Genomic DNA, 15,993 nt, shown 5'->3' with positions numbered 1-15,993 from the left:
GTCAGGAGAGGTCTGCTGCGCCATGTGGTCACTTCCCGGGCAGGCGGGGATCGAACTCATGCAGAAGTGGCCCCAGCTTCTTAGTGCTGTGCTTTAACCCACTGTGCCACCAGGGAGGGCCCGATATCTGATAATTTTACGTTTTTAATTCTTTGATTATTGCTTGTCTTTAGTATAATCGGATTAGGTAGAGGCAGAGGGAAAAGTAGATTGCACAATTGACATTTAACATAAAAAAATAAGTCTTATTTTTGACACGGACCTGGCAAGTGGTATGGTATTAATTGTTTCATTGGTGCTACATTATCAGAAAAGAGTGACAACTTGTTCTGCATAAAGATTCAAGCATAGGAACTGGTTCAAAGCAATGACGTGCTTCTGATAGCAAGAAGAAACAGCAGTGAAACTGATGCCCAGTGAGGGAATGTGCTCAGGCTGAGAAACCCCACTGTCCCCTTCTGCTTAAAGTTGGGGCATGGCGTCCTCTTGAGAGGGATGGATTGGCTTTTCTGCTTAAGTCTTTCCTCTGGTTCCCGAGAAGTATTTGGAAATGCTCTAATTACTAAGGAAGAGCTTAGATACAATGTAGGATTGTGAAAATAAAATGTAGGTCTGTGGCTGTTCTTCTCCCAGAATCTACTTGGCAGTGTATGTTTGGTTTAGTTCTGTGAATATCTTTGGGCTGGTAATCTGTGAGCTAGATCCAGCAGTTGCATAAACTTGGAGCCAGAGACCTGAATTCTAGACTCAGCTCTGCCAGCTTTTTGGCAGGCAACATGGCACCAAGCCATTCCATCCCTCAGCTCTCTCTTGGCCTACGAATGGACTAGTTCCTCAATGAGGTGTTGCTGTAGGAGACAGTGAGATGAGAAAGACACACTTTATATAAAACAGTTTATTTTTACATCATTTTGTACATTTTTTTTTTCCATCTCAATTGTAATCCCCGCGGGTTTCCCATCACCAAGTCGCCCGTGTGCCATCACCATAATCCCGTGCACTTACCTCTCCCTCCCCCCCCATTTTTGATCCCATTCCCCACTCCACCCCCACAAAATGTCTCTGGTATATGGTTGTTCATTATTCTTGTTATTTTCTCGCCTGGTCCATTATACTCCTGCTATGAGTGAAACCATCTGGTATTTTTCTTTCTCTTTCTGGCTTATCTCACTAAGCATGATCTTTTCCTGCTCCATCCAAGTTGCTACAAAAGACATGTGTTTCTCTTTTTTGGTTGCTGAGTAATATTTCATTGTATATATGTACCACATTTTTTTTTTTAATCTTTCCCTATTTTTTTTTTAAAGATTTATTTATTTATGCATATAGAACTGGGGTACAGGCCAGGGGCTCAGGGGTGGCGAGAGGCTTCACCAGAGACAGAGTGGGGAGCAGAATAGGCAGATGGACGAAGCACATTGCTGAGGGGAGCAACGGGCAGGTCAGGAGAGGTCTGCCACGCCATGTGGTCACCTCCCAGGCAGGCGTGAATTGGACTCATGCGGATGTGGCTTTAGCTTCTCAATGCTGTGCTTTAACCCACTGCGCCACCAGGGAGGGCCCTGTGTCACATCTTTTTAATCCAGTCATCTACTTTGGGGCATTTGGGCTGCTTCCATGTTTTTCCAATTGTAAGTAAAGCAGCAATAAACATGGGGGTGCAGGTATCTTTTTTAATCAGTGTTTTTGTGTAAAAGACACACTTTTAAAGAACTTAGTTTCCAAAAGTAGTAACTATCAAAAGAAGCAGAATATAAAGTTAAGTACACCATTGCCATGAAATGGTGGTGGTGAAGAAGAAAGGTGAAATATTGTAAGATTGGAATAGGCTTTGTAGGGGAGGGAAGATGGAGACTTGCCTACAGTTTCAACAGCTAAAACATACATTGGTGAAAAGGAACTTTAGAGTATGTGTTCACATGTTAGTAATCCTTTTATCTGGAGCAATATCTACAAATAGCTATGATTACTTACTAGTTACACATGCTGGTAATTTAGGTGCATTGTAAAATTAAATATCTGTGTATTCTGCTAGGATAACAAATCTGTAGTCCTTTCATGTAATAGAATTCAAGTTGTTGTTTATAAAAGTTCAAAATTTCTTTCCCAGACAGAAGTAGAATACTAGTATTTATGTGTGATCACAAATAACGATTCAGTTCTTTGAAAAGTATGTGGGAAATCAGCTCAAAGGCTAGGTCAGTTAAACTATATAACCTCTTCTCATTTGTGAAATGAGATTGGTAAATAACTGAAAATCTTTTAATCATATTTAAAATTACTACTTTTAGAACTGCTCAAAAAGCTCCAGTGATGCAAGCTGGCCTTTAGTGAATGTCCAAAGATCAAGTGCCTCATTTAATTCTCTGATGGTTACTGCGAGGATATTTAGAGAAACGAGTAACTCACCTGAGATACCAGACAGCTAGCTGTGCAGGCTAGCACGCACACCATGCTGTGGGCTTGACTGCAGAGCACCTTTCTCCCCTGAGCATCGGTAATTCATATGAAAGGTGGTGGTGCATACCAGAATTGGGGGGTGACACATTTTTCAGCTGGCACACCCCACACATTTGTGTGCACTGCCGCTGTGAGCTGCGTGAAGTCAAATGCGTGGTGAGCCACTGGTTGTGCTGCTCTCCTGCATAGCCAGACTAGTTTGCTCGTAGGTTAATGTTTCTGAACTGTACTAACTTGATAATGTGATTTTTCTGTGTGAGGTTAAGTATCCTGTTTTGTTTGCCGTTTTGTGTCAGATGCCAAAAGCAGATCAGTTTTGGATTTCTTACGGGTGACTTCTTTGGGATTCTGTTGTGCTTTTTTTTCTTCCATCCTTGTTATTCCCTAGCTCATGTTTCTTCTCTTGTCTTGATGTTTTTGTTACATCTACTATTTAAAATAATGCATGTCAGTCTTTTGAATGCTAGTGATATAAATAATAATGGCATAAATTATAAATGGATTTGCTTTTATATGACTAGAGCTCCATTGGGTTTCCTTAATATGAGTAGTTAGCACTTATCAGCTATGTTTTTAATTTTACCTCTCCCTTCATGTAGAATTATGGTGATATCTATCTATCTATATACCACATGTCGACTTCCTCTTTTTATTTGCATATGTATGTGTTTATTATGTGTATATGTTGAAATCCTTATTCTCTTTTCCGTCTCTTTCTGTGTTGCACTCTGAGTAGTTTTCTTCAGAACTATCTTCCAGTGAACTGGTTCTCTCTTTAGTTGTGTCAAACTCCATCCATTTGGTTTTTTATTTCTTGGTGTTGTATGCTATTATTATCAGAATCTGCTTTTGATAGTTACTTTTCCTTGATATCTTAGATCAGTGTTTCTTTAAACATATGAAGTACACTTATTTTGTGTTTGGTAGTAGATAATCTGATTCTGATATTGCATCTAGTACTGAGTAAGAGTGACCAGTTTCCAGTGACCAGTTTCCTTGTGTACTTTGATGATTTTATATTTGTTGGCATTTTAGGGAACCATTGTTTTCTGCTAGACAGCTGAGCACATCCTGTTCTGGACTAGTTTACAATGAAATCTCTTTTGACATTTTTGAGTCAAAAAAACACTGTGAATAGTTAGTCTCCAAATCTGCATGAAGGGCAGGTCATTCATGGCCACTTTGCTCTACTTAATTCTTTGATACTTGTGCACATTCTTCTGAAGCAATGTTAGTAAGCTTTGCATTGTTTAGGCAAATAATTTTGAGAACCAGCAGATTGAATGTTGGGAAGCAGATTTTTCTTCTCCATAGAATGTGTCTGGTGCTTATATACAGTAGGAGTTTTGAGACTTCAGTAGTGGTGTACAGTAGGCAGGATTTTCCTTGTCCCATTCTGCTTCCCTGTTGGGAATATGTGCAGCATGTTAAGGAACATCCTTGGGCAAATTCAGGTCTGTCCTCGGATACCCCTGACTTCTGCTTTTCCACAGTCTTTCACTTCACCTTTACACTGTCTTTCCCTCTGTGCTTGTACTACTTTTGGTATCTTGTGACTAGAAATTATCTCTGTCAGACTCTATAGATCCAAAGTGAAAATAAGTTCTCCTCAATATGCTGCTTTGTCTGCCTTTATATCCCCTTTTAAGATACATATGGACACAGTCTTGGGAAAGCTACGATTTTTCTCAGTTACTCATTACATTCTTAGGGTTCTTGTCATACTTTGTACATTCATCCCTCAGAATGTGACACCCCATACTGTTGCATTTTTGACTTTCCAGCCAGATACTGAGTTCATTCAGGTTGGAGATGACTAAGTGGAAATTTGTAACTTGTGTATAGGAAGGATCTTATCAAGTATCATCTCTGTTTCCTGGAGAGGAGAAAGGAAATAAAAGTAAAGAAGCAATCCAAGCATCTAGAAAACACTTTGGTATTAGATGTGGGCTAGTGAGGGAACATCTGGAAACAGAACTCAGCTGTGATCTACACACTTGGGTTTGGCACTTTGAAGTTTACTGTCTTGCTGGGTTTAGTTGACCTTCAGTGTGAGCTGTGAGGTAGCTATGATCTCAAGTGGTTGGACCCTCATCACTCTTGCCTAGTAATACAGAGGTCTTACCAAGCCTCCAGTGAAGGAGGGACAGCCCCCACGTTGGTTCTGTGCTGCCTCACACGCCAATACCAGATTGTGGTGGTGAGCCTTGTAATGTTTTTCTCTTAATCTGCTAGGGGAATTCTGCCTGTGAGAACATATTTCTATTTTTGAGATGGAAACCAGTGAGAAAGTACAGTTTATTAATAAAAAGTAACTTTAAGCCAAGATTGGAATGTGTTTTCTTTGAATTGGTGTGTACTTTAGCTAGGAGTTGTTTTTAATATCCCTTTTTAGCCTAATTTCAAATAATATTCTCCTTTTCACTGTAACATGTTATTTCATGATTTCTAGTTCAATAGTTATTTTTTTTAAATGGTTGTCATTTATAAGCCAAAGTTTCATAGCAGTGGCAAATGAGATTTGTAACTGTATCTAATTAAAGCTCAGCTTCTTATATAAGCTTCCAATGAGTTCTTGGTGTCTTTCTGAATAAGAAGATAATCTTTTCTTTATAGTGGAGTACATTACTCATGTATCCCTCGTAAGTATATTTTGGGTGATATCCAAGTAGATGGATGTGGTAGAAGCTGTAATTGCTCTCTTTGTTATCTCAGATAAGGAATGTCCCTAATTACAAAGTGGGTGCTGAAATTATAACTATATGATTAGTCAGTATGAGTGTGAGTAGGTTAAATGTCATGTTGAGTGTACAGAAATACTGGTTTTTCAGTTTTTTGAAAGTATTTCTTCAATACGTATTTTACTGGGCATTTCCCTATTCACTGGAAATTTGGGGTGAACAAAGCTATTGAATTCTACATTATGCAGGTGATTACTTTTTAAAATGTTCTTTGTTATTAGTTGTAACCAAATCTCCTTATGTCTACTCTGGACTCTGATGAAGAAGAGAGTGGGCTTTTTATTTTTAGTGCATATGTAAGAAAGTAGCCATCATGGTTTGATTCAACTGCGTGTAAAATTTATTTACCTACACACTTAAATTTTGAATTATATAGTATATTAATTGCATGCGGAGCAGATAGTAAAATTTAATGCTTTTCATTTTAAAAGCTTAAAGGGAAATTTTATATGTGTGATATATGTGATATTGCTCATTTGTCATGTTATAAAATTCTCCACTTTCTAACATTAAAAGCCAGTGCTGGGGCCCTCCCTGGTGGCGCAGCGGGTTAAAGCACTGCACTAAGAAACTAAAGCCACTTCCGCATGAGTTCGATTCCCGCCTGCCCCGGAGGCGACCACATGGCGAGGCAGACCTCTCCTGACCCGCCCGCTGCTCCCCTCAGCAGTGTACTTCGTCAATCTGCCTGTTCTGCTTCCCGCTCTGTCTCTGGTGAATCCTCTCACCCTCCGCATCTCTGGCCTGTACCCCAGTTCTGTACAAATAAATAAATAAATCTTTTAAAAAAAAAAAAAAAAGCCAGTGCTGATCAAGCACTTTACTACATGCCGTACATTATTCTAATATTGTCTAAGAATTCTACTGAAGTCTTCATCTATGATTTGACGAATTTTTTCCCTAAAGAAATGTTACTATAAAGATTAAATAAAAGACCAGAATCTCCTGTGTAAAGTTTTTCGCCTTTTTCTCACAAAGGAAAGAAGAAAGGGGTAGAAAAGAGAAGTGAGCACTTAGAATTAAGTTTCTATGAAGATTATCTTCAGAAAGCTCCCTGATCAGAGTTGTATTTACTTGAAATTAAAATCTTAGTTTATTCCTTTTTTTAAATTTTATAATAGTTTATCTTTACATATTTTTGTGCATTTTTCCATCTCAGTTGCAATCCCCTTGGGCTTTCCCATCACCAAAACACCCATGTGCCATCACCATAGAATTTATTCCATTTTTAGTTATATGTGTGGGGGGGCATTTATTGTCATACTAAATAAGCAAGTGAGCCCACCCTCTGCTAGTGTGAGGACTTACGGGTTGAGGATGAAACATCCGTGGCCTGTCCACATTTCACTGAGTCCAATGGTCACTTCCAAGGGCAGTGGAGGAGGCGACCTGACCTCACAGTGGGGGCATTTCCAGGGGTGTGCATCTTAATTGGACATGAGTCATCGCTCGGTTTTGCCATTGATTAGGCAATGAGCTTTTCTTCTATGGTTGTCAAAGACTTTTACATCTCTATTGATAGCAGCTTATTAGGTTAAAGAAGAAAACACAACAAACTATGACAAAAAAGCATGTTAAGTCCTTAGAGGCATGTGATGTAATGCCCTAGTTCCATTACCTCTCAGTCTTTTGTACTTTCTCCTAAAACATAAATGCTATATCATTATCTCGAAAATGTGAAGTTGAGTTGAAAAAAATATTTCTGTTCTACAGAGGTCACGGATGAAATATAGACTTTTAAGTTCTGATGGGATCCAGTGAGTTAGGGTACACTGAGTAGAGTTAAATGACTTTCTTGGGAGTGTGCTTTGTAGATAGCCATGAACTACCCTGAGGTTTGAAGGATGCAGTTTGGGTATATATTTTATACTGTTTTTTTTTTTTTAAATACATGAATACCTAGCATTATACTTCTTCATTCTTATATTTACGTGGAGTGGCAGTAGCAAGTTGGCACCTTCTCTGGTAATGTTTTCATTTTAGAATGAAATTTAGGTCTCTGTGTCGGGAGGGGGAATCTAAAATGAAAAAATTGTTAATCACTTTTTGTATTGTTTTAACAGGATTGGAAAACATTTGATATTAACTTCTGCTAAGTAGTGTTCATGATATGATGCCCTTTATTTATAGAACACTCGTGGACTCTGCAGTGCTTGAAAAGTGAACAGACTGTTTTTTTTTTCCCGCAGAAACGTGCTAAGGGGCAAGTGTTATTTGACAAAGTATGTGAACATCTCAATCTCCTGGAGAAGGACTACTTTGGACTTTTGTTTCAGGAAAGCCCTGAGCAGAAAGTAAGTGATTTCAAGTTTATATCTTCTTAGAAAAATACTGTTTGCTCTTCCAGCTTATTGTATGTTATGACAAACATAAGACTATATGACATCTTGTGTTTGTTGGTGAAGACTGAAAACTTGTGCTGTGAGAACCACCTGTAGCTCTTTGCCATTGCTCGGTGTGTACCTGCTTTTCCACTTACATCACAAATAGTTAGAATGGAATGTCTTGTTCTCTGTTCATTGTAAGAGATTGAAAAATGATTAAAAATATTTTATGTTGTTTTTTTTCTTCTTGAGTTTATCTGCATGCTAGGAGTTCAGCATGCCTGCAGGGCAGGGGTGGGCACGCAGTGGGAAGAATGTCCGGAGTCCTGACTTTGTCTGAAAGTGCGGAAGAGACAGTTGTCTTGCTGCACAAACTGTGGTGGCAGTGTGGGTGAGGATCTATTATACAGCTTATCTGGGGGCCAAAAAAGGAGGCCCCAGCTCATTCAGGTGGTATATTTAAGCATCCAGAATCCTGTGACCACCTATCTGACTTCAGGAGTATGGAGAGCTCTTCTGTGCCAGGAGTTTCTCAGGTCACTGAGGAGTTTGGGGGCAGTCTGGGGCTTAATGCTTATTCCAGGGAACTCCAGAGCATCTCAGTTTCATTAATATTCAAATTAAAGAGGGAAATACTACCCAGGGTTACCAAAACCCAGAGTTAACCTGTAGCCTTCTTTCTTAGTCCACTGGGGCTACTCTAACAATGTACTGCAGACTGAGTGACTTCTGAACAACAGACTTGTATTTCTCACAACTCTGCACACTGGGAAGCCCAACACTAAAGTGCCAGCAGCTTTATTGATGACTGGCTTCTTGGTTCATAGGACAACTGTCTTGTGTCCTTGCAGTGGTGTCATCTGTGGGGGAGCGGGAGGAGTGAAGGAACTTTCTGTGGTTACTTTATGGTGGCCCCACACCAAATACTGTCTCAATGGGATTATTTTTTAGCATGGGAATTTTGGGGAGGATACCTTCACTTTTTATTCCTGCTTTACTTTCTGATTCTTTGGACTAGCTCTGGAGGAGAAGATAACTAGGTACAGGACTGAAAGGTGAAGGTGTGTTCCAGGGTAATAAATACCCTAGAGTGGAACTTTCTAGTCTGTTAGGTTAGGTCTGTGGACAGGCTTGCTGTAAAGGAGGGTGCCCAGAGCACTCGGCCACAGTGAAAGGAGTTTCTTAGTGACCTCTCACATTCCTGTCATAGGTCATAGAACAGAGCATTCAGTAGATGCAGATAGGTTTTAAATTATGTTCTTTGCCCACATGCTAATTTTGTTTGTATTTATATGTCTTGCTAATGAAATACAGGGTACTAAGGATGATAATTATTTATAAATTAAATTCTCCCAGCTTAACTTGTTTTAAATCCTTGATAACCCAATTTGTGGTTTAGTTCCATATTTAGACTAAAGACACTTAAATTGCATGCCTGCCTGCTGAATAGGGTATGAGTATTCTTGTTGGAACTCTGTTATACTTTCTTAGAAGAAATAACTTATTACAAATTCAGAAAAGTAAATGAGGGCTCTTTTTAGGCTTTCAATAATAAGGTGGTCTTATTGTTCCCAATCCATGTGCCTTCTGTCAGCTCTCAAAGCTGCAAATGAGAAAGTAATGGGAATTTGGCTGTATTCATTCACTTTTCCTGAAAGTACACATTGGTAGATTCACAGGAGCATTTAATTATTGTAAAAAATGGGAGGCAATCCAGTGTGCTGTAAAATAGGTAGAATAACATGCTCTTTTAGCAGAAACAGGATATACATTGAGACATCTGATATTTCTGGAATATAGATTTATATAAGAAAGTAGTAATTAATGGATTTACTATTTATTTTGATAACGCCCATATATGTGTCTAATCTCAGGCTCATATATGTAGCTATCTATTGCACATATACTCAGCTGTCTAAAAGCAAATCTATCCTGTTTCTCTTAAATTTCAGTTGTTCGCCAAAAAGTGGTTCTAGTTGTAGGTGTCTGCCTTCTGCCTCCTCAGCTCCTTCCACTGCGGGTCAGCAGGCGTCTTCCACCATCTAACATTCCTTTCTTTGTTCTCTTTCTCCACATTTATTGCTTTATAATAGACACCTGTCATCTCTTGCCTTGGCTGTATTTGTCACCTCCTAAGTAGGGTAACTGAGCCTACTTGATCTACTCTTCACCTTGCTAATGGTGAGTTTTCAGGAATGCATATCCAATTTTGGCACATCCTGGCTTAAAACCATTTCATGGATACAGTCTAGCCCTCTTAATATAGTTGATATGGCTTATTGTTAAGTTGTACTTTATTAAAACATCTGCTTTCCAAAAGACACTGTTAAGAGAATGAAGATACAAATCACCTTAGAGAAAATATTTGCAAAACATCTACCTAATGAAAGGACTAGTATCCCAAATATACAAAGATCTCTTAAAACTCGACAATAGGAAAATGAACAACCTAATTTAAAAATGGGGAGAGATCTGAACACCTCACCAAAGATGAAGAAAGGATGGCAAGTAAGCATAATCAAAAGCTGTTAAACAACATATGCCGTTAGAGAATTGAGAAATAAAACAGTTACAATATATGACTAGCCACCTATCCAAATGGCCAAAATCCAGCAAACTGATACCACCAAAGACCAGAGAGTGGGAAGCAACAGGAATTCTCTTTCACTGCTGGTGGGAATGCAAATGAAACCACCACTTTGAAAGGCAGTTTGGAAGTTTCTTATAAAACCAAACGTACTTTAATGATAAAATCCAGCAGTCTTGCTTCTTGGTATTTACTCCAAGTAGTTGAAAACTTATGTGACTTTAGTTTGCTTTTATAGCTGCATTTCTTAGTAACCTCTTACAGTGTATATTCATTTTATACTTTTCTCTCCCAAATGAGTCTTGATTGTCTATATTATATCTCCTTGAATCTACTATTCCATACATTTTGAATGTCCTTCCCTGTTTGTCAGAATGCCTTATTTCCCATAAGATCCAGGTTAGGTGTTCTATTCAGTGAGTTTTCCTTGGCTCATATTTCCCTCGTCTTTTGTCCCCAGCTCAAGGAGATCCGGCAGTTCGGCAGTTCCTTCCGTCTGTCGTTGAGATAGATATTTAGTACAAACCTGATTTGTGAGTCTTCTTTCTTTCCCTTACTCTTTTTCTGTTATTCTGTGCCTCTTTATCTGTACTTGTCTGCATTATATCTGGACATGAGCAAATACTGATTAAATTCAGTGTTTTGTCATCTCAGACTAATTATGATAGCCACTAAAAATAAATCTCAAACAAAAAACCAAGTTTTGATGAAGATATAAAGAAATCAGAACCTGTTCCCTGTGGGTAGTAATATAATATAGAAGACAGTATGGAGGATCCTCAACAACAAAAAATGTAGAATTACCATGTGACACAGTGATCCCACTCACAGGTGTGTGTATGTGTGGGTGTGGGTGTGTTCAGAAGGGGGAAAAAAGACATCAGGAGTTTGAATAGATATTTGCATACCTGTGTGCTTTGCAGCATTACTCATTTTACCTGAGAGGTAGAAGCAATCTAAATATCCACTGATGGATAAACTGGGTAAATAAACTCTGATATATACAAAATGTTGTGGATGGGATATTATTTAGCTTTGAAAAAGAAGAAAATGCTGTAACATGCTATAAAATGGATACACCTAGACAGCATTATACAAAGTGAAATGAACTAGTCACAAAAGACCAGTACTGTATAACTCTAATATGAGGTATCTGTAATCAGACCCATCTGTAGTCAGAAGACAGAATAGTGATTGGCAGGGACTAGAGCCATGGGGAAAGTAGGGAGTTACTGAATGATAATTTCTGTTTTGCAAAATATTTGTTGCACAAAGTTCTAGATATTTGTTGAGCAAAGATGTGAATTGGTTGAACACTAATCAAATGCATACTAAAAAATGGTTAAGATGGTTGCTTTTTATGTTGTGTGTTATTTAATCGCAACTAGAAAAATACCATCATTGTGTAAACCAGTGTTCTAACTGCTACAGATCTTGCCATAAGCAATTAAGACAGACTCTGCTTACTAAATTAAATTTAAAATTCATATTACACTCCAGAAATTCCTTTCTTTAACATACTTGTGAGCATGTATTGAAGATATTGAAGTTAATATATTGTTATATCATTGCATCACATTGTCACTGTAAAGATAGTATTTAATAAATCCTTTAAAATTTGGGGGTAAAAATTGAAGGCAGCTTTACCATAAAAAGCTTCCAAATAAAATAGGCATTACTATGACTATTCATTAGCAATAAACAGTAGACTCTTTTCTAATTACTTCACTTGTGTTGTCTTATGCAGGTTTCAGAATAACCATAAAAGGTGGGTCTTATTGACCATGCAGAAAGTTGAATAAATAAATGAATAAATCACCCAGGCAGTAAATATCAAAGATAAGATTGAAAACCAGGCAGACAGAAAGAAAGAAAATAGATATTTAGAATAATGCGGTCATTCCAACCCTTCAGCCAGTCTAGGTTAACATGGGCATACTTTTTTTTTTTAATATCTATCATTACTGGAAAAGTGGATGACTGTCATCTTAGAAAAATTTGTCATTATCAAATTCTGGAAGTCTAGAAACTGGGCTTTACATAAGGGGTGTTGAACAGTGTTATGGACTGTGTCCTAGAATGAATTTTATAATTGATATTTTTATAATGGTGTTGATAAATTGAAGGGAATGATCTAAGTTGTTGATGGTGATTGTGTGAGGTCCCATACAATGCTTCTTAAATGGACATTTTCCTCCTATCAGAATCACTTGAATGAGTAATTTCCAACTAAGACTTTTAACCTCATCCTTACATTTTCTTTCTCTGTTAAAAAAGTGTCAGCTGTTTACATATATCAGGATATTGAAGAATATCGTGGGCTGTGTTACCGGCAGGAATAAGTCACATTTGTCGGATATGTTGCTATGGAGAATAGACTGTTAATCCTTTGGTCAGTGCCTTAGTCCATTTGGGCTGCTATAACAGTATCTCAGAGACTGGGGGATTTAGGAAAACCAGACCAACAGAGATTTATTTCTTATATTTCTGCAGTCTGGGCATTCCAAGATGAGGACCCCAGGACACTTGGTTTGTGGTGAGGTTGCCTGCTTTCTGGATTGGGGGGCCCTTACAGGCAGAGAATTTTTTTTTTCTCTCAAACTTATTTAAGATTTATTTATTTATGCATATAGAACTGGTGTGTAAGCCTAAGGTGCAGGACAGTGAGAGGATTCACCTGAGACAGAGTGGGGAGCAGAACAGGCAGATCGTTAAAGTACATTGCTGAGGGGAGCAGCAGGGCAGACAGGAGAGGTCTGCTATGCCACGTGGATCAGCCCCCTGACCAGGGATCGAACTCATGTTGAAGCAGCTACATCCAGTTTCTGTAGCGCTGTGCTTTAATCCATTGCGACAAGGCAGAGAATTTATAAGGATTATGGAGTTGACAGCTTTACTTGGTTGGAAAGAATTAAAATTTTGGCTCTGGGAAAGTAGAGAAAAGAGAACTTGAAGAGAGAGAAGAGTTTGAAGATGATGGAAAGTTTTGTAATTGAGAAGAGGAGAAGCTTGTGTAAAAAGGTTGATCTCATCGTGGAGTTTGCAAGAAGTAAGTTAAGGAGTGGTGCAATTGTAAATAAGTCTGAGTTAAAGGGAATCCTCACTTGCAGAGAACTAGAGGGTGAAATAATTTACTGAGAGTGAGGAGGGTAGCAGTAGGGACCCAGAACCCTAGACTACTAAGGACTAGTGTGCAGATTGCTGTTGACAATCCATCTGAGATAAGGGATCATAAAATAGTGATGGTAGCAGAATATTGCAGTGTGTGTTTTTCTCTGCTATCGGCAAGCCGATGGAGAAGTGTGGAATGTTACAGGGGTTCCCAGTTGCAGGTTATGTCAATAGGGCAAAAGATATGAGAGAGCACTGGAGGTTTGGAGGTTCTAAGATGCTAATCTAGCTGATTATTCACAAGATCACAGGAAAGGACATAATTGAAGTTGAAATGGGCTCATAGTCTGGGAGAAAATGGCTGGAGCCAAGGGATGAAAGCCCTAAGAAGTTGAAGATCAGGTAGAGTGGGAGTAAATGGGTAGAAAACTTAGAAGGAGCAGAGGTGATAGCATCTGAGAATGGGCTGATGAAGTCTAATGAGGAGTATTCTGTCTAAGACCAAGAACCATAGTTCAGCCATGCAAAAGGATGACTAACGTCAAGGAGAGATAAATGTCATTAAGGCAGAGAATATAGAGAGAATATAGGGATAAAGTTAAGTTTGGGAGAGTTTTCCAGAATTCTCCTTGACAAAAATGCTAGCGCTAAATAAGGAATTCATAATTCCTTATTTTACTTTATAGTTTCTCTTAATAAATTCAAGTACAAATGTGCACAAAAATTAAGCACACATTTGGTTATTTAAACTTTAACTATAGAATATGGGATTAAAAAGAGTTTAGTGTCTTTTTTGAAATAATTATTTTTCAGAAAATGAATGCTCAAATGTGATTGACAGTATGTTTAATTATTCATATTGTAACCTGAATTGTTTTTATAATTTTTGTATTTTTTTTTTTATCTTTATGGACATCATGTATTTCTCAAGGCTTCTAGGCAAAATAACTTTATTTTTCCAGTATAGATTTGTGTGCTATCATCTTTTTTCCACAGAAAATTGATATTTTACTAACACAGCTTAATCAGGCCTATATGTTTGAAACCACTGCGGCCTTCACAACAGGGTGCTGCAGGAGATATGACTGTGTGCTACTTTCTTTTTCTTGCAGAATATTATCTATATAGAAGTCTCAGTAATTTATTTCAACATATTATAACGTGAAGGTGAGGAACAGTCATAGTTATTTGTATGAAAATTTTCCATGGGGAGAAAAATAAAACTTGACTTTAGTGGAACACTATTTTCATGGTTGAAAGCCTGAGTTGGAAGCGTTTCAATTCACTCTGAGTATAAAGTTGTGTCATTAGTAGTGCTAGAACTTTTTAATGTCTGTTGAGAACTCTTATGTAAACTTTGCTATGGAAAATGTCATTTAAAAATGTGTGGAATCAAGCAACATGTTAGTCTTTTATATATACAGAATTCCAAGTCCATATAGTTCTTGTATTTGTGTCTAAATGAAATAAATGATCAAGGGTTTTGGACGCTCTTTAAAGGGAAAAATATTGTGCTGGCTTTTTGATGTTACAGGGATTGGCAATCGTCCCAGGGATTATAATGTCATTTTATTTCAGGCCATATCGAAAGAAGAACTTGTTTAGAAGTGTAGTTGGTGTCCACAGCTAACTTGATGAAAATTGATTAGTGCGTTTGTCTGGTAGCCAGGCTGTTTCCCTTCAGAATCTCAAACTAAAAGCTGAAATAGAAACTGTTTGTCACGTCTAAACTATTTTTTAATAAAGTTCTATATTCAATCCAGTTGTGACTTATAATACCACAGACAGGAATTGAATCATGTTCTCCCACATGTGCAGGGAATGTTCACTGTAGTGTGGAAAGCCTGTAACTTTTCTCCTAACACCAGCATTATGGTCTATTAGACCTAATTTAGACAAAAAAGTATGCAGTAAGACTGATACGTTTCCATGCTATAAGTTCTTAAGGGAATATGCAGATTTGGGAAATAATTCTTCACATATTTTTAACATTTAGTAATACAGGGTTGAATTAAATTTGTTAATTTCTCTCACCTCTCATCAAATTGATGAGCCTCAGTGAGGAATGCATGGGGAAGCATTTTGAGAAACTTCTAGCTCTAGGATTTTAGGATACAATCTAAAGGGGAGCAGGGGAGATACTTTTAGGGGGAAGGATTTTGTGACAGTATCTGGTGGTGTTACCTAGCCCTGGTTTGGCTGGAGACCCCATGATGCACAGCTGTACACTCAGACTGCTAGTAAGTTGATTGCTCTGGTTTTTCATCTCCATCAAGTAAAATAGGTTAGTGCTTGACTAGAATTAAAAGTCTGTGAGTTGTGGTAATCTTTCATACAACCTTTTAGTGTCATGGGGAGGAATTAAGGAGATACTTAGATATGGGAGGGTAGAAGCAGTGCCCTACTTGGACATTCTGCAGGTGGCTATCAACAGTGAGACTATTAACTCGTGAAGAGTGAGCAGTTACTTGACAAGCCAGTTAAAGGTCGTGAAAAAGATGTTTTGACATTTGACTTTCATGAAAAGATAGGAATTTCTCCATTAAAGAAGTGTAGGATGAAACGTTTCAAATGATGGTCCAGGGACCAGTAGCATTGGCATTGGCTAGAAACTTCTTAGAAATGAGGAATTTCCTTTCCTTATAAGGCTTACTGAATTGTAATCTGCATTTTGACTAGATCTTTGTGTGATTCATAAAATCATGAAATCTTGAAAAGCACTGATCTAGGGATAAAGTGTGTTTTGCAATGGCAGAAATTTATATGAATT

The 15,993-nt window shown here is 38.0% G+C and overlaps 1 protein-coding gene across 17 annotated transcripts in view; it reads left to right on the top strand.

The window, feature by feature from the left end:
* EPB41L2 (erythrocyte membrane protein band 4.1-like 2) overlaps positions 1-15,993 on the top strand; it is a 193,053-nt gene that overhangs the window by 108,722 nt on the left and 68,338 nt on the right. For all 17 annotated transcript variants that reach the window (XM_012721932.1, XM_012721911.1, XM_012721882.1 and 14 more), the window contains exon 4: positions 7,391-7,495. In XM_012721932.1, coding sequence (XP_012577386.1) covers positions 7,391-7,495 — 105 coding nt within the window. The remainder of the gene's footprint in view (positions 1-7,390; positions 7,496-15,993) is intronic.

Source organism: Condylura cristata, unplaced genomic scaffold, assembly GCF_000260355.1.
Source record: "Condylura cristata isolate star-nosed mole 26May11 unplaced genomic scaffold, ConCri1.0 scaffold00001, whole genome shotgun sequence".
Taxonomy (NCBI): Eukaryota; Metazoa; Chordata; class Mammalia; order Eulipotyphla; family Talpidae; genus Condylura; species Condylura cristata.
The sequence above is the reverse complement of the archived record's forward strand: the minus strand, read 5'-3'. Positions and strand labels throughout refer to the sequence as shown.